Raw genomic sequence first — 14,539 nt, forward strand, 5'->3', positions numbered from 1 at the left:
TTTGGCTGCATTGGGTCTTTGTTGCTGCGCGCGGGCTTTTCTCTAGTTGTGGCGAGCGGGGGCTACTCTTCATTGCGGTGGTTTCTCGTTGCAGACCGTGGGCTCTAGGCGTGCGGGCTTCAGTAGTTGTGGCTCACAGGCTCTAGAGCGCAGGCTCAGTAGTTGTGGCGTGCAGGCTCAGTAGTTGTGGCGCACGGGCTTAGTTGCTCCGTGGCATGTGGGATCTTCCTGGACCAGGGCTCGAACCCGTGTCCCCTGCATTGGCAGGTGGATTCTTAAGCACTGCACCACCAGGGAAGCCCTAAAATACAAGGTTTTTTTTTTTTTTTTTTGCGGTACACGGGCCTCTCACTGTTGTGGCCTCTCCCGTTGCGGAGCACAGGCTCCGGACACGCAGGCTCAGCGGCCATGGCTCACGGGCCCAGCCGCTCCGTGGCATGTGGGATCTTCCCGGACCGGGGCACGAACCCGTGTCCCCTGCATGGGCAGACGGACTCTCAACCACTGCGCCACCAGGGAAGTCCTAAAATACAAGTTTTAAATGCAGTCTTGCTACTATATTTCATGATAATTAGATAATCACTAGATTATCTAGTCACTGGATTCTTTACCCAATCCAGTGATTTGTCCAAGAGGCTTATTAGGTAGAATTAATAAAATGCTGGTATTTTAAAAGTATAGTGGTAAATTCTTCAGTTGGATTACTTCAGCAAAGATGATTAGATTGCTAAATTACTGCCCCTTAGAATAAGCCTTTACAGTATTCTGAATGAGCGTCTGTTAAATGAAATGTATCTAAATTCTAGGTTAAACATTCCATGTTAATTGCTTTAATTAAACAGAAACAGGTATAAGCGTACTGAGGGGATCATATTGTTTTCAAGTCTAGTTCTTAGAGGAATGGTCTCAAATGATGTTTCAGGTTAATCTAGGGTAAGATTAATGATTATCTGTGTATATACTTTTGACATTAGTTGAAGCAATGGGATGGATAGTGTAGACAGAGATAGTAATTGTTAGAAATTAAAGCCTATGCCATAGATATAGAAATAGTGTCTTGGGTTCAGATCCTAGTCCATTTCAATTACCCGCATGACTTCGGTTGAGGTTACTTTTTTTTTTTTAATCTTTGGAAAGGATCCTCTAGCCTTAGCATTTAATATTTTTACCGTTGTGAAGGTCTACTTTTTTACAGGTAGTTTAAGTCCCTCATGCTATTGTGAAGGTTATACTCTACATCAAAAGCCTTCAGCCTCTTAGGTGACTAATTTGTACCTCTTCTCCAGACCAGATATTTTTCTCTGTGAAAATTTCATCAGATCTTATGTCATTTATCATTTATCATCTTCATTACTTTTCTGGACCAACCTGTAGTGGGTGCTTAAAAGCTCTTATGTTGATGAGGCCTTTGTAGTTAAGAGTGTGTGTTTTAGGTTGTAGGGTAGCTCACAGAGGTTTACTTTACTGAGCTGAATGTTATGCATAGTATAGAGCTTGTTCTACTCAGAAACAGCAGCTTCCAATTTCTCTTAAAGTTTCTCTTGGGAGAATCTGAAAATTTGAAAATTGGAAAATCATTGTAGAACTTTCTGAGGCTTTTCACCAAACATTTACAAATTCTTGCTTCTACTTCAGGTAATGATAACAGGGGCTTATAGGAACTTTTTAATTGTCAGTAAATTATTTATGAGAATAGTCACACTTCTTTTTGTACTATTAAGAAGACGTGTTGCTTTTTGTTTTGTTTTTGTATGTATGTAAGTGGGGGTTTTCTTCCCCTTATTTTTAGTGACAAAACATAAAGGTACTGAGAAAAGAGAGTCCCCTTCACCAGCACCCAAGCCTAGAAAAGTGGAGTTATCTGAATCAGGTAAGTGTTTTCTGTGTTTTTTGTTTGTTTTGGTTTTTTTAAGCTGAATTAGATTCTGGTTAAAGATTAATTATACGATATGGCTTAATGGTTAAGAGCTAGGACTTTGAAGTCAGACCAGCCTGTTTGAATCCCCAGCTCCACTAACTACTTTTTGTTTGTTTTAATAATTTATCTGAGCCTCTACTTTTTTTTTTCCATCTCTGAAATGCAGATAACAGTACCATCCTTTTGGTCTTTGGTTGTTAACTGAAATAATGTTTATAAAGTGCTTGGCATGCAGACCGAACTGTCACAATGCCTAAATAAGTTTATTTTTATTATATTTAGTGAAGATAGTCTAAATTAGCATTTAAATTGGCATTTTAAGCTCCTCCTTTATTAAAAAAGAGTAGCTGTATTGCTTGACCCAACCAGATAAAGGTTTAGGAGACCATTTGCCAATTCAAATATGTTACATTTTCTGTATGCATGACTAAAGAAACACTTTCTAAATGCATCCATCTTTCAGAAGAAGATAAAGGTGGCAAAATGGCTGCAGCAGATTCTGTGCAGCAGAGACGCCAATACAGACGACAGAACCAGCAGTCTTCCTCTGGTATGGACACTGGTTACGTTTTTTTCTTTCTACATATCCTAATAAAAATACTTAAGATAAAAATATCCGGAAGTGTAGTGAATGTATCCATACTTAGGAGAAATATTTTTGTGCCTTTGTATAAATATGTTAGGAGGAGGTGTTAGTACAATAGTTAAAACAGGAATAGAAATTGGAAAAGTATATTTCTTTCCTCAACCCTGTCTTACTCCCCAAAGCTTTTATTCAGAAATTTTCTGTGCATGTATAAGTATCTGTGGTTAAAAAAAAAACAAACAAAAAACCCACAGGCTCAAACTGTAGATTATATTGCCTGCCTTTTTAACCTACTATAGCTAGACATCTTTCCTTGTTAATTCTTAAGGATCTACCTCATTTATTTACCAGCTGCAGCATTTTTAAAATTTTGATAATATGCTGTCATCTATTGAGCCACTCACCTATTTGGACATTTAGGTTATTTCTAGTTTTTTTTGTGTGTTTGTGCTTATGTGAGTATATCTGTAAAATAGTAATTAGAAGTGGAACTTCTGAATTAAAAAGTATGTACGCAGAAACCTGATTTTTAAACCAGATATCCTGGTTTTATTCGCTTAGTTGGTATTTGTGACTGAGTCTAGGCACTACCTTTGCTTTTCATTTATAAAATGGAAACCAAAGCATCCCACAGTGGCATTAAGTCAGTTAAAAGCCATACAGCTTTTGCAACTCTTTAAGATGAGGTTAATCATGGAAATGTTTGAAAATGCATGTAAGTTTTGGATATTTTTTGGTATTTGGGACTTGTTAGTTATTTTAAGTTAAGGAAACCATGTACAAATGAAGTGTTTCTCTTTGCAGTCCTTGACTGTTACCAGGCCTGTAGGAAATGTCACGTACATTTTGTTTGTTTGATAAATAATAGGGGTATGAAGTAAATTATTCAAATGCTACTAGTAAGACTTTCAGTAGCCTTAAAAGTACATAGAGTAACAAGAATTAAATAATGCTTGAGATGCTTTTTAAGCTTTACTTAGTTATCTGGAAGATCACTAGATTTATAAGGGACCCTGTCTTGTTGGATTGTTCTGTGGAAATGATTTGTATAACGTAATTATATAATAACGTATATTTATGTATGCTTGACTTTCAAGTCATTAAGCACATATCGATATTACCTTTTTTCAGAACTGATGGCTGTATATGTGCTTGCTTATGTTAGTGGACTTGATTTGCTAATTTGGACACTCCATCTGCTTAGATTCCAAAAACGTAGACAGACTCTTAAGCATAGACCTGATGTAAATTTTTGTTTATTGTGTAATTATAGATTCTGGCTCCTCCTCTTCCTCAGAAGATGAGCGACCCAAAAGGTCCCACGTGAAGAATGGTGAGGTAGGCAGGCGGCGGAGACATTCCCCTTCCCGGAGTGCCTCTCCATCACCTCGAAAGCGCCAGAAAGAGACTTCCCCTCGGTAATGTCTTCACTGGTGTTCTGTAGTTGTGATGAAACTTCATAACTTAAGGGATGGGCTGTGGGCTTATTTAGAATTTGCTTAACTCCTTCCTTTAAAGAACTCACAGTAGGAGATGGTCAGATTTGGGAGGTATTTGGGTTTTCTTTGTTCCGTGGTCATTACTATTTAATGAGAACTTAGTAAGTTTTGTACCAGCATGTCGAATGTGTGCGTGACTAGAATAGAACAGTTAAATCATAGCATTAACTCCTGACCATGTTTGAATATCTAAAAAAATGTATCTCCATTAGTGATACTTAACTCCATTGAAGTAATTAATTTGGTGAATGGAATTCTTGACATTTGTTTTTTTCCACTGCTCTCAGGATGCAGATGGGAAAGCGATGGCAATCGCCAGTGACTAAAAGGTTGGTTAGATGCTATTTTGTAAATTAGGATTACATGTCAAAGTTTTAGTGACTTAATTTACTGTTTAGGTAACATGCCATTCTGACGTTTACAGGGTATGACTGTGGAGAAGTTCCTCAATTGTTTTGCTTTGATTATATTTTCTTACACATCAAAATAATGATAAAAGCATACACAGTGTTCATTTTAGAGCATCATTTGAATTTAGAGTTTTGTGCAATTACAGTGTATTTGCTAGTCTTCTGCTTTCTGAGGTCTTAGCTGTCACTAAATTTCTAAGTATCCTTCCTGAAATGTTCACATTGTTCTCTTTATAGCTCAGTTTTTGAAGCTGTGTTGTTTTAAGTAGTCTCACTAATTAATAAGAGTGTTTTCTTGGAAAGGTTCTTTGGAACCAGTTGGCAGTGTAGATGATGGAGCAAAACGGTGTGTTTGTGCTGTGGAAGTAACTTACTTGACAAGAAAAAATAGAAACCTTAAAAAAAATTTAGATACAGAAGCATTCTGTTCCCAACTGTGATTATTCCAGGTTTCTGTAAAATTGCTAGTACAGCAGCTAAAAAATTGCTTTACAAAATCAGGTTAGTGGTAAGATTCCCCCCGCCCCGCCGGTTATGGTTAATGATGTTAGAGATTGCCATCAAGTCTCTAGGATTTGGAGATGGAGAAAGAATTTTTTGGGATCACACCTCAGTATTTATTTTTAAGAAGGGAAATACAGCCTGGCTTTGAATATTTCATATATAAAGTTTAAAGGTTGAAAAATGCAGCATTTTTCATGCTTCTAAACATTTGTCTTTGAGTATTGAACACTCTTTCCTTAACAGTGAATGGTGTATTGATCATACTTAGTATAAAAAGATAGTTGTTGCATCTATAACTTCTTGTCTTCATTACCAGCCTGACGAGTGAAGAAGTGAGGTGATTCTGAAGAGGTCACTGCAGAGATCGCAGGCTGTCTTTGTTCTTATAAGACTTTTGTATTCCTACATACTCGAGGACTGAGGGCTACTTCATGTTTTGAGACTTATTGAAACTGGTTCTCGTGCAGTTTGGGTGTGGGGAGACCTCTCTACTCAACAATTTCTACACACAGTTGAAGGCTTGAGTTGGCACTAGTATTCAGAGTAACTAGAAAATGTTTAGCCTTCTTCTACTACTTCTTCCTCTTCTTTTAAACCCCTGATATGTGTGCCATATCAGCTCAGGTAAGAAACTGTAGCCTTTAGGTCATAGAGCCATCGGGTGTCAAGATTCCAGTTATAAGTGATTATCAAATTTTTCTTGTAGTTCCTCTAAGTATGCTAGTTTGGTTATGGTTTTGTTTTTTGTTTTTTTTAAGGTTTTGGTTTTATTCTTATTCTCTTTTTGGTTATTTTCTTACATGGAAACATAGGACATTGAAGGTCATCACTGAAAGGGACCTTTTAGTTACTCCAAGCCTTTCATTTTACAAATGAAACTGAGGCACAATAAATATCTCAGGTCATTAGTGTATTATAATAGATTCTAATCGGAGTTAAATTTTTTTATGAGAATATTTTAAAAGAGAAGTCACATAATCAACAGTAGTAGCCTCTTTTGCTATTACACCTACTGATAACACATTGGGAGTTCTGCTTTGTATCATCTCACCCTCAAAGTTTGCGAGTGTAAACCTTTGTTTTTCTTTTTTGAATCAAAACCCAAATGTCTTTTCCCATTTGAAATCTTCATTACCTGTTGAAACAGTACTGTAGTCCACCCTGTTTCTCTAGGTCCCGTAATTCTCAGATTAGCCTTTCTGGTAAAGTGGCTTCTTCCTTTACTTCTCCTTCTCCTTTACTGTTCTTTCTTGTAATTAACAATTTTGTCTACGTTTCACCTGAAGCTTATCTGTCTTGTAGTTTATATTTTAAATCTGTTCAGAGTGAATTTTTAAATTAAATTTTTATTTAAATTTTAAAATCTGTTCAGAGTGAATTTTTAAATTAAAAATTAAATTTACTAATGAATGTCAGAATTTTCATTGTTCTGTTAATGAACAGAACAATGAAAGAGTTCTGTTAATGAACTCTCCTTAGTTTTAATGGGGAATCAAGACTAGGAAACTTTAGAAAATACTTCCAGATTCACAGGAAGCATCAATCCTGTACTGGGCAAGAAATTAAGAACTAATTACAGTTGACCCTTGAACAACATGTGTTTGAATTGTGTGACTCCACTTACATGCACGTGGCTTTTTTTTTTTTTTCCAATAAATGCATATTATAGTACTACACGATCCTCGGTTGATTGAATCTGCCAGTGCAGAAGCCCGAGCCCCCCACATTGTTTAAGGGTTAATTGTATATTATTTGATTTCTTTGTATACACAAACTTAGCCAATAGATGTCAAACTGGCTTGGTATTTATTTTAGTATATCTGCTGGGACACTACTATGAGTTAGTCCAGTTGATCATAATTGTATTTTTCAGGTGTGCTTTTTGTGTTAATTGGTTAAGTGCCTAACAGCTCAGAATTAAGGTCTGTGATTCTTATCTATATTTTAACCATATTGCTCCCAATGGCTTTAGTGCTCAGACAGCTTTGGTCCTTTGTCTTTGGGGTAGTGTTTTTAGTTAATAGTTTGCAACTGTTGAACTGTGGGAACGTTCTTTTTAAAAAATCAAGAACTTGGAGCAGTGACAGTGACACCCAGACTTTGGGCCTTAAATTTTAAATATCTGTATTAGAACATTGTATTTTTCTAGGCTTTAGAACAGTTGTTCCTAACAAGGAATCAAAAATCACTTGAAGCACCTTTTTAAACATATACCGGCTAGACCATAGCCCAAACCTGGTGAACACAAATTTCAGATAAACTTCCAAGCTGTTTCTGATGTACATTCTAGTTAAAAAGCAATGCTCTAAGGCAGTGTTTTCAGACTTTTTTCACCCTGTGTCATGTTAAGAATGTTCTATGTCATGACTCAGATTGCATATTTATATACAGAAACAAAAATTTCACAATACAAAATTTACCCTTACCACAAGTTAAAGCACTTTGATTTTCTTTTTCTTTTCTTCCTTTCTTTCTTTCTTTTTTTTTAAATCTTGGTTCTCACCCAGGGTCTTGACTAACTACACTGTAGTTTGAAAAACACTGCTTTGAGGGATAGAGTGATAGCTGCTGCACTTTGGGTTGACAGTGATTGAAACTAAATCATCTTGATCACTTAGTTATAAATGTTACTGACTCTGAATCAACTATAATTCTTCTTTGGTTTAGTGGTAGACGGAGGAGAAGCCCCTCCCCACTGCCTGCCAGAAGGCGACGTTCTCCTTCTCCTGCCCCTCCGCCTCGTCGACGCAGGTCTCCCACACCACCACCACGACGAAGGTACTTTATCACATAGGCTAGTGGGAGCTAAAGGGAGCAACTTTGAATCTTTGTGATTGAAATATTTTATTCGAGTGACATGCACAGCTGTTTACAAAATACCACATAGTATACAATTCCTTTTACATGAAAAGTCCAGAATACACGAATCTGTAGAGATAGAGAGTTATTAGATAAGTGGTGTCTAGGGTGGGATGGGAATGGGGAGTCATGATGGTTGAACACTGTGAATATAGTTGACCCTTGAGCAAGGAGAGGAGTTAGGGGCACCGACCCTCCACACAGTTGAAAATCTGAGTATAACTTTACAGTTGGCCCTCCATATCTGCGGATTCAACCAACAGCAGATTATGTAGTACTGCAATGCGTATTAAAAAAAAATCCACATATAAATGGACCCACACAGTCCAAACCCATGTTCCGGGGTCAACTGTATACTAAAACAATTGAAATGTACACTTCAAATGGGTGAATTTTATGATTTGTGAACCACATATCAATAAAGATGTTAAATTAAAAGGCAGGATCACTAGTGATTACAGAGGGAAAAAATATTAACTTTATAGTGGGGAGTTAAATTTTGCTTTTTGGAACTTACTGAATTTTTTTCTCTTCAAATATTTTCGATCCATGGTTGGTTAAATTTGTGGATACTGGATCTTTGGACACAGAGCGCTGACCCTGTCAGACAAACCCAAATTGAAAGTCATTTTACAAAGTAACTGATGAGTACTCTTCAAAAAAATGTCAATCATGAGAGGGAGAGAGACTGAGGAGCAGTTACAAATTGGCAGAAACTAAGGACACGTGACAACTAAACGCAATGTAGGATCCCGATTTTTGGAACCTTGAACAGAAAAAGGACATTAGTAGAAAAAACTGGGGTGACATTAGTATTTTAGTTAATACCAAGGTTAATTTCATAGTTCTGGTAATTTTTCTGTGGTTATATGGGATGTTAAGTGGAAAGTCTCCACTATTTTTGCAGCTCTTCTGTAAATCAAAAGTGATTTCAAAATAAAAGTTGTGGGAAAAAATCTTTAAGAGCATTGCTCAAACACATTATCAAGCGGTATAGTTGCTACTACAACTCCTGAATGGCCATTATGTGGCAGGTAAAGTGGTAGATGTTTTATGTACTTCATGTCTCCTCAAAATGATCTTGCTTGGTAGGTGGTATTCCCATTTTTCAGGTGAGGAAATGGGGGTTCAGAGTTATTAAATAATAAGGGCAAAATGGAAAACTCTACAGTGTTGCCCAATGTATGGCCTATCCCAAAGCTGATTTTTAGGCAGGAAAATATTTTGAGCTCAAGGTCTGAATGTTTCAGGAGAAAATCAGGCCATTGGAACTAAATGTTATATTGAGGTTTAATTCCTGAGAGGCAAATTAGGGTTATGCAGGGATTAAGCATTAAGAGGAAGGCCAAGTTGAGACTTTGACAGGGATGCGTTCTGCCTAGCAGTAGACTTCCATTGAATACTGCTCTTTGGATGCACAAAAAATGTAAGTCTGTCTTGGTGGGGGCAGGGTAGAGATACCTTTTAAAGCTGTGCAAGTGAACGCTAATTATTAATTCAGAGTCCAAACACCAGTTTAGAGAGGGTACCGCACACACCGGAGAGGTCTTTAAAGCACAGACTTCCTGAGTTCAAGTTGAACACAGTAGAGTCTTGCTTATGTAGTTATCTAGTTGCTACATAGTGATAATGGATTTTCCGTTTCCTTAGAGCAATGCAAAATTCTCTTAAAAAATATTAAGTTGATTCTGCATGGATTGTGCTAAATGACTTTTGACAAATTTGAATTCAGTCTGAAAACTAAATTTCTCCATTAATCACAATGACCTATTTGTAGTCATCTAGGATAAATAGGAATTTACTAAGTGATTTTTTTGTTGTTGTTACTTTAATTGAGTTTAAATGCATGACATTTCCACTTAGAAATATTCTCTCTCTGTGTGGTGCTGTATAAGTACATAGTTTTCTTTGCATTCTGTTTGTACTCTGTTGGACCTTTTATTTTTCCTAGGACTCCTTCTCCTCCCCCACGTCGTCGCTCACCTTCCCCAAGAAGATACTCTCCTCCAATACAGAGGAGATATTCTCCTTCTCCACCTCCAAAGAGAAGAACGGCTTCACCCCCTCCCCCTCCTAAACGAAGGGCATCACCGTCTCCACCACCAAAGCGTCGGGTCTCCCATTCGCCACCTCCCAAACAAAGAAGCTCCCCAGTCACCAAGAGACGTTCGCCTTCATTGTCATCAAAGCATAGGAAAGGGTCTTCCCCGAGCCGATCTACCCGGGAGGCCCGGTCACCACAACCAAACAAACGGCATTCGCCCTCACCACGGCCTCGAGCTCCTCAGACCTCCTCAAGTCCTCCAGCTGTTCGAAGAGGAGCATCATCATCACCCCAAAGAAGGCAGTCCCCATCTCCAAGTTCTAGGCCCATTAGGAGAGTCTCCAGGACTCCGGAACCCAAAAAGATAAAAAAGTAAAAATATTCTATCCTTTTTGGTTAGGAACACTAACTTGCATAGCTCTTTATGTTTGGAAGCCCCCCGCCCCCCAACTGAGAAATCACAGAAAAGAATAGCTGTGAATACAAACTTTAAGGCAAATTCTAGGTCCTATTCATAGATCCTTTCCGTTTTCAGGATAGTTCCTCATGGTATAAGCTAAATGCCATAGGCTTTTACTTGGTTCTTAGGGATATCAGGCTTATTGAGTCTGTTTCCAAACCTAGCTCTGAAGTGATGCATAGGATATTTCTTGCATGTCTATGTGACTGATAAAAACAGTCTTAAATGTAGGAACTGGCATTACTAATTTCATAAAGAATCATTAACAGAATGGATAGAGGATTGTGGGGCTTGAACTACTCTCCAGGAGACTTAGGTGATAAAAATTTGATAAGTGTTAGTATAATCAACCAGCAGACTAAGTGCTGTGAAATATTTAAAGTTCATGATCTGGTTTTATAATGGTAGTTGGTTGTTTTCTCTTAAGAAAGAAGGATCTCTGCTTTTGGATATTAAATGCTTTATTTTTTCCCTCTGTTTCTAGAGCTGCCTCACCAAGCCCTCAGTCGGTAAGGAGGGTCTCATCTTCCCGATCTGTCTCGGGATCTCCTGAGCCAGCAGCTAAAAAACCCCCAGCACCTCCATCCCCTGTCCAGTCTCAGTCACCCTCTACCAACTGGTCACCAGCGGTACCGGTTAAAAAGGCTAAAAGCCCAACACCAAGCCCATCACCGGCAAGGGTATGTCTGCCCTGTTTTGGACATCTTTTATAATTATACGTGGTCACTTGGAAGGAGAGAATTTTTTGTCTTTTGTAGTTCAGAGGAACATTATTTTCTACTGTTCAGATGGACTTCAAAAGGAGGCACAAATTAAGTGGTGGTGTTTGCATCACAGTCCATGCTTAGTACTCTAGACATCCACTAATTTGTGATATGTCTAATACTATTAAATTCTATAATCTTGGTGGTGAAGATTGGGTTATATAGACAATTTAGAAGAACAGAAAGAAAAAAATTACCCTTGATTCTGTTATCTAGGAGAAAAATAGTTTAGCGTTTCTGCTGTTTTCTGTAGTGTTTGACAGGTTTTGGGATAGTTATGGTCACAATAAAAGTTTCAATCTCAGATCATGTCTATTAGTCTGATTACATTTTTATAAAGAAAAAATACACTTTATCACAAGAAGATACCAAAATGTCGATGGTGGTTATGTGTTAGAAGGAGAATGATGAGTGATCTTAATTTTTCTTCTTTACATCTTAATGGTCTTATTTTTTCCTACAGTGTAAATACATTATTTCTATAATAAAAAATGAACCTCACAACTTGTGAAGTGTTAGATGGAGTGGAAAGTACTTTGTTGTCCCATAGTGCCTTATCTTTGGCAAGCTACATAGATAAGAATAACACTGTTGTTTTTATGTTGTCAAGCTTAAATATCATTGGGATATTAAAATATCAGAACTTAAACTGTTTTCTTTGTGATTCATTAATCATGGCAGGTTTCTGTATTGTATAAAATCAGTGGTGAATGTCCATCTTAATAGGATTGAATTATTGTCCAGACTGACTGACTGGATTGAGGAATTTTAAGTAATGCTTAGAAATGTGAGATTTAAAAATTATAGACTAGATGCAATTTTAGCAGAGCCTACCCTTTGCTTAAATTTGGAATATATGCGGTGGAGAACAATGTACCCGCATTCTAGAGATAGATCAGACAGTGATTAGAGATGTGGCATTCATACATGCTTGTATTTAGGATAATAGCTATTTATTAAAAGCCTACATGTTAGGCTGGTATTGTGGGTGATTTACAGATATTCCCATTTAATTTTTATAACAGCTTTATCAAGGATTGTTATACCCATTTTGGGTTGACAAAAAGGCCTCAGAACACATCAGGCAATTTGAGGTCAACTAGTTTAATAGGTTCAGGAACCAGAATTCAACTCAGGTCTAGTTGAGTTCAGAGACTTTTCCTCCTGTTGCACATGGTGCTTTTCCTTACATCTGGTGGTAGACCCTGACTCAGACCAGTCTTGGAGACCTGATTCATAGCTTGTGGTTGGGAGGCCTGGTTTAATGTGAAGTTAGTTGGGGAAATTTTTAAAAAATCATTTATCTTCAAGGTCTGTTTCAACTCTTGGAAGTCTTTGCTTTCAGTGGTGGTTCCCATCTTTTAGGAGTACTTTTCTTGGTGGTGATTGGCCCTGGGTTTTCTTTCCCCCTGTAGCCACATGAAATCCTGAGATTAGCCCAGTTGGTTATTCCCTTGAAGAAATAAACTGTTTAGTTGGACAGGTTGATTTTATTGCTTTTGGTTTTCTCGATTTCTAGAATTCAGACCCAGAAGGAGGTGGAAAGAAAAAGAAGAAAAAGAAGGACAAGAAACACAAAAAGGATAAGAAGCACAAGAAGCACAAAAAACACAAGAAGGAAAAGGCTGTAGCCGCAGCTGCTGCAGCTCCTGTGACCCCTGCAGCCATTGCTGCTCCCACAGCCGCGTCAGCACAGGAAGAACCAGAGGCAGAGCCAGAGCCTAAGAAGGTATTTACAAACACCGTCTTACAGTTTGTACAGATAGCTGAATCATTTGGTATTGAGAAGTAGCTAAGTAATTTTTTTCTAATAATTGGATGCTCAGCTGTTAACTCTCTTCTGATTGGTTTCTCTATTACCACCTACCAAGAGCAGGAATTTGCTAAGGCTAACGATAAGAATATGAATGGCATCCAAAAAGCTTAATGTATATTTTTTAAAAGAAATTCAATATAATTAAATATACCATATACTTCACCCATTTAAAGTATAGTGATTTTATGGGGGTTTTGTGTATTCTTAGAGTTGTGCACACATCACAAGAATTTTCTTTTTCTCTGTACTCAGCATCTCCCACCGGTGTCTCAAGATTTAATGATATGACCTTTTTGGGATTTTTGTTTTTGTTTTTGTTTTTTGTTTTTTGTTTTTTGTTTTTTTAGGAGACTGAAAGTGAGGCTGAAGATAACCTTGATGACTTAGAAAAGCACCTGCGTGAAAAGGCCCTGAGATCAATGCGGAAGGCTCAAGTGTCCCCACAGTCCTAGGTGGAAATGTTTGTTATGATGTAAATTTTATTTGGTTTGTACGCAATTCAGTTTCAAAATTGCTAAAAATGTGTTTGAGCTTTAGACTATAACATTTGTTGTAATAATTGCTAGGTTGAAGTTCACCATGTAAAAAAAAAAGGGCATGGATATACATTGCAAAAGGTGTCCACAGTGTATTAGTGACATTCTTTCATTGACAGCTGACATAAATTCATTTAGAGTGAAATATTTTAAGCCAAAAAAAAAAATCCCCTTTTTAAAAAAGGGGGTTTAAATATTGTTGGCATTCTTATGGTTCCTTTAAATGCCCCTGTCTATTCCCAGAGGTTTTTCTTTCTACTTTTTCTTTCTTTTTTCCTTTTTCTCATTTGAGTCTTAGCACCCATTTAAGTTATGATGCTTCCAACCTTGTATGGTTTTTGCAAGCTTGCCCAGAAATAAGACCACTGTTGAACTACCACAAAAGTATAAATGAATATTTTAATGCCACAATCTTTCCTGTTGCCTGTGGAGTCTCTGCTGAAATGAATCAGGATTCGAGCTCTAGGATGAGACAGAAAATGAAAGCATGTTGTTTGCCAGGACACTGTGGGTTTATATTGATGTGTAACAAGTTGATTTGGAACACTGGAATTTCACTCTGTTCTGTTTATTTTTATTTTTATTTTTTTTGTAAAGGCAGTTAACTAGTCCCAGGAAGGATCCTTCAGTTACATAAAATTTTGTTTTATGAAATGTCATGGCTCCATTCATAATTTTGTCTTGTTCTTCCGATTGGTATATACAACTTTCAGAGCTCTTGTATTTGGAAAGCTGGAAGGGCCCAGACTTTGAAATAGTGTCTTGTTTTCACTGTTTTTGTTTTGTTTTTGTTGGTTTTTTTTGTTTGTTTTTTTAAACTAAAGCTATATAAAGCTTGTGGATTAAACAATAAATTTCTAAATTTAAAAATGTTGGCCACTCACTTTTACTTACCCATCTCAATACTGCAGGAAACCTACCTTAGAAATCTTACAGTGCCTTTACCCCCTTGGCACCTTTGGCAGAGTGAGGATTAGACAAGGGAAGTACAAGGTGATGAAATTGTCTTACCATCTTTATTTTAGTAATTAATGTGATAAGTGCCATGAAGGGAAAGCACACAGTGAGATTGGAACATATATAATGGGCTAGGTAGCCACGCATAGGGGAAGAGTTTCAGGCAGAGCAAACAGTATCTGTACA

General features: G+C 37.3%; 1 protein-coding gene across 2 annotated transcripts in view; it reads left to right on the forward strand.

The window, feature by feature from the left end:
* Positions 1–14,266, forward strand: part of SRRM1 (serine and arginine repetitive matrix 1) — a 29,144-nt gene extending 14,878 nt beyond the window's left edge. For both annotated transcript variants that reach the window (XM_079697336.1, XM_079697337.1), the window contains exons 10-18: positions 1,790–1,870; positions 2,382–2,468; positions 3,778–3,922; positions 4,291–4,332; positions 7,585–7,695; positions 9,728–10,192; positions 10,765–10,960; positions 12,564–12,773; positions 13,208–14,266. In XM_079697336.1, the coding sequence (XP_079553462.1) occupies positions 1,790–1,870; positions 2,382–2,468; positions 3,778–3,922; positions 4,291–4,332; positions 7,585–7,695; positions 9,728–10,192; positions 10,765–10,960; positions 12,564–12,773; positions 13,208–13,312 (1,442 nt within the window). In that variant the 3' untranslated portion in view covers positions 13,313–14,266. The remainder of the gene's footprint in view (positions 1–1,789; positions 1,871–2,381; positions 2,469–3,777; positions 3,923–4,290; positions 4,333–7,584; positions 7,696–9,727; positions 10,193–10,764; positions 10,961–12,563; positions 12,774–13,207) is intronic.
* Positions 14,267–14,539: the final 273 nt, after the last annotated feature.

The sequence above is a fragment of the Hyperoodon ampullatus genome (genome assembly GCF_949752795.1).
Source record: "Hyperoodon ampullatus genome assembly, chromosome: 2".
In the NCBI taxonomy this organism is placed as follows: Eukaryota; Metazoa; Chordata; class Mammalia; order Artiodactyla; family Ziphiidae; genus Hyperoodon; species Hyperoodon ampullatus.